This window comes from Salvia miltiorrhiza, chromosome 3 (assembly GCF_028751815.1).
Source record: "Salvia miltiorrhiza cultivar Shanhuang (shh) chromosome 3, IMPLAD_Smil_shh, whole genome shotgun sequence".
NCBI lineage: Eukaryota > Viridiplantae > Streptophyta > Magnoliopsida > Lamiales > Lamiaceae > Salvia > Salvia miltiorrhiza.
The window spans coordinates 51,355,764-51,363,985 of record NC_080389.1 but is presented as its reverse complement, the minus strand read 5'-3'; the positions used below and the strand labels follow the sequence as shown (position 1 = coordinate 51,363,985).

Sequence of the window (8,222 nt, the reverse complement as noted above, 5' to 3'; positions counted from 1 at the left end):
ATTTTTTTCAATTCCACCATTTCAATGAGATACAAATCAAATAAAACTAGTTTGAATGATAAAATTTATCAAGGGTATTTGAATATTTCAAAGTTCCAAATCATCAAAATAAATAAGAGATTATTTTTACTACTTTTATATATTTAGATTAATTATCAAAAGTAAATTAATGTTACATCAATTGATAAATGCAGTACATACATTTGTAGTTTGTATTTGGGTTAATTACGCGAAAAATCATGAACTTTGGTCGGATTTCCAAACTTTTCATGAACTTTTTTTTTTATCAAAAATTCCCTAAACTTAATCGTCTGAACAATTTTTCCATGACTTTTTCCTCCGGTGAAGCTCCGGGCTGACATGACAATTTTTAGGCAATACGAGCTGATATGGCGCTTACGTGAACCAAAAATTGCCACATGGAAAATAATATATATATATAAAAAAAAATTCTTCTTCTTCCTCACGCAGATCTTCTTCTTCCTGTTCATGGTAGCCACCGCAAGTCGCAGCTGCGCCGCCGCCCATGCTCCCATCTCCTCTCTCTCTCACTCTGCCTCCCTCCCTCGTTTATCTCTCTCTACGTCTCCCCCTCTATCTCTCTCTCTCTCCCCCCTATCTTTTTCTATCCCTCGCTCGATCCCCCCTCTCTCTCTGCTGTTGGCGGCCGCCGCGACCATCCTCTTCCCCACAACAACGGCGTCTACAGAGCTCTCCTTTGCTCCAAAGCAGCCCTATGTAATCAAATTTACCCTACCCATTCATCATGGCGATTGATTAGGTTTTTGCTGTCCAATTTAAATCGCGCTCCGCAATCTTGCAAATGACCCATTCGGCGACCCTAAAGTCGCAGGCGACCCTTATTGCACTCTCTTCTTCGTTTGTCGGTGACTCGCGATTGAGGCACAGACGAAGAAGAGGAATCGACTGCTGCTATGGGGTTTGGGCTTCCACAGATCCACCGGCTCCCAGATGCTGTGGGGTTAGGGTTTGCGATTAGGGAGGGTGATTTTTGCGATGTGGAAGTCAATTGTTGCGACATCGCCGTTTGAGATGGGGGAACCAACAGAGGGTGATTTATGGTTAGGGTTTGCGATAAGGAGAAATAAGTTTTTCTGGTGAGTTCGACTTCCGGCGCTACTGCTGCTCGACTTCCGATCCGACGATGCAGTTGGGCTCAGCTGAGAGAGAGGCTCAAAACGACGTCGTTTTACGCCCAACTAAACGACGTCATTTTGGTTTCCGTCCGGCGGTGCCATATCATTTTTCAGGTCACTCAAAAATGCCATGTCAGCACTCAATTTGGAAATTTTCGAAAATCATTGAAAAATTGTTCAGACGATTAAGTTCGGGGAATTTTTGATAAAAAAAAAGTTCATGGAAAGTTTGGAAATCCGACCAAAGTTCATGATTTTTGGCGTAATTAACCCTTTGTATCTTTAACTTTTTTTTTTTGAAACGGAAGAAGGATAATATTATTATCGTGTCTTCCTCAACATATCTCTCAACCACATAAGGAAGTTCTCCGTCCAACACACAGGTTATTCGATAGCTCTACAAAATTGCGCTAAATAGTGCGCACATCTTATGTGTTGGACGAGCCAAATAGTTGAGTTGTATTTTTAACTTCTTATGATAACTATATTTGTACGAGCTAGTATAAGGAATTATGATTTAATTTGGTTGGCTGTTGACCCTTTTTGACAAATGAAAATAAAAAATGGATTTCAGCATTATGACTCCTGACCCAACCAAACGATTATGCAGATGCCTAAATAAATACAATAAAATCATAATACATTTGTGAAATAAAATATACATTAACATAAAATAATGATTACAACAACTCAAAATTGTGAAATAACACCCATATTTTCAATTATGTCGGTTGGAAATAAGGATAACAACATAAAATACTCAACTCCCCAAAGTAATTTATTACTTCCTCTGTTTCATTACAAGTGTTCCATTATTTTTAGACACGAAAATTAAAAAAAATATATAATTAATAATTAAAATAGATTGGTGAAAATTATTTAAATATTAAGTATAGATAGAAAATATATATTGCCAAAAAAGAGTGAGACATTTATAATGGAACATCCCATTATGAAAAGTGAGACATTTGTAATGATTCGCTTAATTGGTAGTGTAGGTGAAGTAGGGCTTTTGCAAAAATATTTGAAAGTTGAATAATCGAAATATTGAGCTAGGTTCATTTTCTACGGATTTTTTAGTTATTTACGTATTTTTTTTAAAAAAAAAACCCAGATCGATTTGGATTGCCATTTTGTCATTTTCTCATTCGATTCCTGCTTCCCATCTCATCGCCAAGGCTCTGGGCAATATCAAACTAACAGGTACATTACTTGGAAAATTTTGAATGCGAAGCATATTCTGATTGAATTGTCTGATTCTGCTGATTACGCTAAGATTTTAAATGGTCCTAATGGGATGCCTGTGTGGTTTATGGAACATCATCCTATGCATGTGTTCCAGTGGACACATGATTTTGATCCCTTTCTTGAAACACCTATTGTTGCTATCTGGTGTAATTTTCCCGGTTTGTCTCTACATTTATATGATGTGAATGCTGCTGGGAAATTACTTGGTAATCCTATTCAGATTGATAGTGCCACTGCTTCTAGATCTCGTGTCACTTTTGCTCGCATTTGTGTTGAAATTGATACATCTAAGCCAGTCATTAGTGAGATTGTTTTACATGTTGCGGGTAAGGATGTTGTGCAGAAGGTAGTGTGGGATAAGATCCCTTCCTATTGTTATAAATGTAGACATGTTGGGCACTTAGCTGTTTTTTGTTATGTATTTGGCAAGAGATCACCTATGCCTAAGCGGGATTATTCTCGCCCTATGAGAGCCCCAGGTTCCTTCAGAGACGACTGCTCCTCATGACACCTCCTCTGACCAACAGCGTACTCAAGACACTTACCCAGATACAGTTGTACTCAGAATGATCAGCAAAACAGTGAGGGTTTCCAGCCACAGAATCGCGCCCGTCAATAGAGGCGTGGACGCAAAGCTTCATCCAGGCAGAATCAGAGGCGAAGACAAGATCAGATCAGAGATAGTGCTACAGGTGCCACTCTGCCACATGCTTCTTCACTAGGTATAGTTAACAAGCCCAACCAGGTGCGACACCAAGATTAGCAAGTTGAGCCCCCACGGCGAATTTCTGATGAGGAGTGTAGACAACGAGCAACTGAGATGGCAGTTGAGCATGCGAACCCATATTCTATTTTGGGAGATGAGGAAGAGACAGAGGGTTTTGATTCTGATGCTACTGATATTGAGATTACCGATGAGGAAGCTGTTCATATTGTGAGAGATGCGAACATGACAGAGAGCATCATTTCTGATCATGATTCTAGACCTCCTGTTCGTATTTTGGACTCTCCGGATATGGATAGTGGATGTTTTGGTGAGGGGCTTTGTGCCTCTCGTTCCTCCTGATCTTGTTTCTCATGTCTGTCCAAATTCTGATATAGAATACTTAGGGCATGGCCAACCCTGGTACCCAGAGTCATCTTCATAATCTGATTAGGCTTCATCGTTTGAGTATGGTTGCTATTCTTGAACCCCAGACTGAGCCTGATGCTGATTTTCTGAGCAATAGATTTGGTTTGTTGTTTCAATGTCAAAACGCGAATGGCAAAATCTAGTTTTTTGCCCGTAGAGATTATCAGGTAGAGGTGATTGATGATTCTGAGCAAGCTCTGCATGTTCGGGTGTCAGCTGCCATATTTTTCACTTCGATTTTTGCCACTCTGGTTTATGCTAAGTGCAGCAGGGAGGCCCGTTATCCTTTATGAGAGAAGTTGCAGGAGTTATCTATGCTTATGGATGGACAACCATGGGTTGTTGGAGGCGACTTCAACATTTTTTTCACTAAGGAACATCGTGATGGTAGTACGACCAGCCGTCATCGGGAGATAATTGATTTTGCTGATGCTATTTCTGATTGTCAGTTATTTGATCCTGGATTTGACGGTTCTATTTTCACTTGGGAACGTAGTGGCCTGCGGGAGAAATTAGACCGGATTCTCTTAGGAGAGTTCTAGACTTCTATTTTTGATGTGACCCAGGTTTCCCATCTACCTAGGATTTTTTCTGATCATGGCCCTCTTTTGGTGAGTTGTCGTTTCTCCTCTGAGACTATTCAGTCCTCTTTCCGCTTTCAGAGTATGTGGGTCAGACATCACACTTTCAAGCATGAGGTTGCTCATATTTAGGCTGAGGAAACTGGGTTCAATGGCATGATGAATCTCCAGTTCAAACTCACTCGGACTAAGCACTTCCTCAAAGGCTGGAACCGTGAGGTGTTTGGCAATATTTTCGATAACTTGAGACAGGCTGAGGAAGCTGTTGGCATCGCGCAGTTGGTTTATGATTCTGATTCTTCTCCAGCCCATCGGATTAGTCTGAGGAAGTCTATTGTTGAGTATGTGCTTCGCTCTCGCATGAGGACGATTTCTGGAAGCAAAAAGCGGCCATTAGATGAATTGCTGAAGGGGAAAAGAATTCGCGGTTCTTTCAGGGATGGAAGCAGGTGAAAACTCGGATTCATGCTATCACTGATGGGGGACAGAGTTTGACTGATGAGATGGAGATCCGCACCTCTGCTGCTTCTTTCTTTCAGAATATTCTCTTGTCTGCTGATGTGGATCAGCTTCTGCCCCCGGATCTTGATGTGATTCACGCTCTTCCTAATACTGTAGATAGAGATGGTCTTTGTGCGACTCCTGATGCGGCTGAGATTCGAGCGACTGTCTTTGGGATCAATAGTGATAGTACTTCAGGTCCAGACGGTTTCTCTTTTCTTTTCTTTCAACACTGTTGGGACTTTATGGCAACTGACGTGATTGCTGATGTTCAGGATTTCTTCTCTGGTGGTTTTATGCCCTGTAGTTTTGTCGCCACTACCATCGTCTGGCTCCCTAAGAAGACGAATCCGGAGACTTGGGCTGACTACCATCCTATTAGTCTGTGCAACGTTACTAACAAGATCATTTCTAAGATCTTGACCTCGCATTTGGCACCCCTTCTTCCGTTGGTGTTGGCTCCAAATTAGAGTGATTTCGTGAAGGGTAGATTATTGTGTGATAATACTGTGCTTGCCCAAGAGATGATTCAGGATTTAGATAAGAGTGTTCCTACTCTGAATGTTGTGCTTAAGCTTGACATGGCTAAGGCGTATGATCTTGTTCAGCGGTCGTTCCTTATTCAGATCCTTCAGCGAATGGAAATTCCTCCTGCGTGGTTGAGTCTTATTGAGCGATGTATCTGTCGATGTTGGTTTTCTGTTCTTGTTAATGGGTCACCTTCAGGCTTCTTTTAGTCGGCTCAGAACGGGAGACCCGCTCTCTCCTTCTTTGTTCGTTCTGACTGCAGATTATTTATCTCGGATTTTAAATCGTCTGATTATTGGATAGAGGCACATGATGTATAGGACGGCTTACAGGGGCTTCCCTATTTCTCATCTCTCTTATGTCGATGATATTATTATCTTTACGCAAGTGAAGATTGAGTCCGTTCAGCGCCTAGTTGAGTGCCTTAATCACTACTCTGTTGTTTCTGGGCAGAAAGTGAACAATGGCAAGAGCAGTTTCTACATTAGGGATCGTCATGAGCAGTGGGAGCAGAGTATCGGTGCAATTGGTGTTTTCCAGTGTGGTTCTTTACCCTTCACTTACCTTGGAGTTTCGATTTTTCGAGGTTACCGTCGTGTCTCTCACTACCTTGGTGTTAGGAAGAAGTTGACGGATAGGATCCATGGTTGGTCTCATCGTCATCTCTCATTTGGCGGGCGCTTGGCGCTGATTCGGAGTAATCTTAGTACTATCCCCCTCCACATCCTTCAGGTTATGGAGCCTTTGCAGAGTGTCCTCCGGGAATGAGAGCAACTGATTGCTAGGTTTTTTTGGGGTTCTTCAGGTGAGCAGCGGAAGATTCATTGGGTGAACTGGGAACAGATCTGCATGCCTTTAGTGGAGGGTGGTCTTGGTATTCGTCGTTTCTCTGAGGTTGGACGCGCTTTCAACTTTAAGTTGTGGTGGCGCTTTCAGGCTAAGAAGTCTTTATGGGCTCGTTATATGTGGGCCAATTATTGTGATGGGCGTTTTCCTCAGCGCTCGCATTATACTGTCCTTGTGAGTCCTACTTGGCGTCGTATGATGCGTATTTCTGAGTCTGCTCAGTGTCATATTATGTGGTCCATTGGGAATTATAGGATTAGTTTCTGGGATGACATATGGTTCGGGGATCGCCCCTTGAGCTCATATAGTCATCCCAAAAATGGTCACACCTTTTCCCGTGTCTGTAATTTTCGGCATGACTTTGCGTGGGATGAGTCTCGTTTGTATGATTTATGTGACTTGCATGATATGTCTGTTGATTTGATTGATTCCCTAAGCCGGACGCCGATTGTGGTGGGGACGGAGGATGTTATGCGATGGGATTTGACCAGCCACGACTAGTTCTCTACTTCATCTGCTTGGGATCTTGTCCAAAGATGACTGCCCAAGCAAACTATGTTTGCGGATATCTGGAGTGATTATCTTACTCTTTCTATCTCTGTGTTCCTGTGGCGTCTGCTTTTTGATCATCTTTCTGTTGACTCTCGTCTCCAGTCGCAGGGTATTTTCCTTGCCTCCATGTGTCTTTGTTGCGTGTCTCCCCAGTTTGAGTCGTGTCTGTATATTTTCATTTGGAGTGAGGCTGCTTTGATTGTTTGGGCTCATTTTGACTCTTGGTTTCCTACTGTGCACACACCTTATCACACGAGCACTGATATTGCACGTATGCTAGGTCACTGGCGGCGCGCTTTTCCTAGGAAGGATAAGAGGCATATTTCATTTTTGGTTCCGTGTTTGGTTATGTGGTTTCTTTGGACGGAAAGGAATAGCCATAAGCACAAGGCTACTTCTTTTCGTGCTTCTCATGTGATTTGGCAGGTTGTTCGACACTTTTGGCTGCTCGTTGTGGCAGGAAAACTCATCGACTCTCATTGGCGAGGTTGTGCCCCTCCGATTGATTTCATGCCCCCAGCTCCCCCCGAGAGGTAAACTCTTCAGTCCACTTTGGTTCGTTGGCTTCCTCTGGAGTTTCCTTGGGTGAAGCTGAACACAGATGGTTCATTCGATTCACATACACAACGTGGTGCTGGTGGTGGAGTGGTTTGTGATCATACTGGAGCCCTCATTGTTGCCTTCTACACCCCTTGTGATGCTTTTCCAGTTTTGATGCTGAGTTAGCTGCCCTGCTCGAGGGTATTAGGTTGGCTATCACCTTTTCTACTCATATCTGGGTTGAGCTGGATGCGGCGGCGATTGTGTTGCTCATGTCTGCTGCGAGTCACGGTCACGCTAATATTCATCATATTGTTGCTTGGATCCGACTGCTTACTCAGCTTCGGCAAGTCCGTTTCACTCACATCCACTGCGAGGGGAACCGACCAACTTATTTTATGGCGAGGAGAGGGCATCAGGTTCAGATGTTGACTACTTTTGATTGCTCTTCTGCTCCTCGGCAGTTTCTTGCTCTGATTAGGATGGATCAACTTGGATATCCTAACTTTAGATTCAGTTTTCATGTTGATAGCTAGTTTGTTTCCTTTCTGATTTCATTTCATTTGTCTTCTGGATGTAGCCATTTTTGGGTTACGTCTCCTTATGCTTTTGTTTGGTCTGTTTTATGTTTCTCCTTGTTGCTTCTGCTAGGTGTTGTCACTTTTGGGTAGGGATGTCAAAAAAGCCCGAAACCAACGGGTCGACCCGAATAGACCGATAAAAAAGGTGGGTTAGGGCTGAAAATTTTTAGCCCGAAAAAAATTTAGCCCGTATGGCCCGAACCGAAAATAGCCCGAGCCCGATAGGGTTGACCCGAAAACCGAGTGGGTTGGCCCGATTAACCGAACACTTTCTTAATAATTGATTTCTAAACTTTAATACTTTACTTTTTAATTTGATAATAATATTTTGATGCTTGTATAATATGTTTTGATTTTTTTCTAACGATTAATAATAAATATTTATGATATAAAAGTCAAATAAAGATATTAATTTATGTTATATCTATATACAATTTTTATCGTAAACAAAGTTAAAATTAGATATTATGTAAATTTACATTAAAATAACACTAATTTTTGTATCTAAAATAAGGCGAAATGTTTTGTTTTAAAAAGCACGACATATTTTTTTACA

General features: G+C 42.0%; 1 protein-coding gene across 1 annotated transcript; it reads left to right on the top strand.

Annotated features, from left to right (window-relative positions):
• Positions 1 to 4,621: 4,621 nt before the first annotated feature.
• On the top strand, positions 4,622 to 5,089 carry LOC131018958 (uncharacterized). The gene has a single exon (XM_057947641.1). It carries the CDS (start codon positions 4,622 to 4,624, stop codon positions 5,087 to 5,089), a length of 468 nt encoding a protein of 155 aa, XP_057803624.1.
• The last annotated feature ends 3,133 nt before the right edge of the window (positions 5,090 to 8,222 follow it).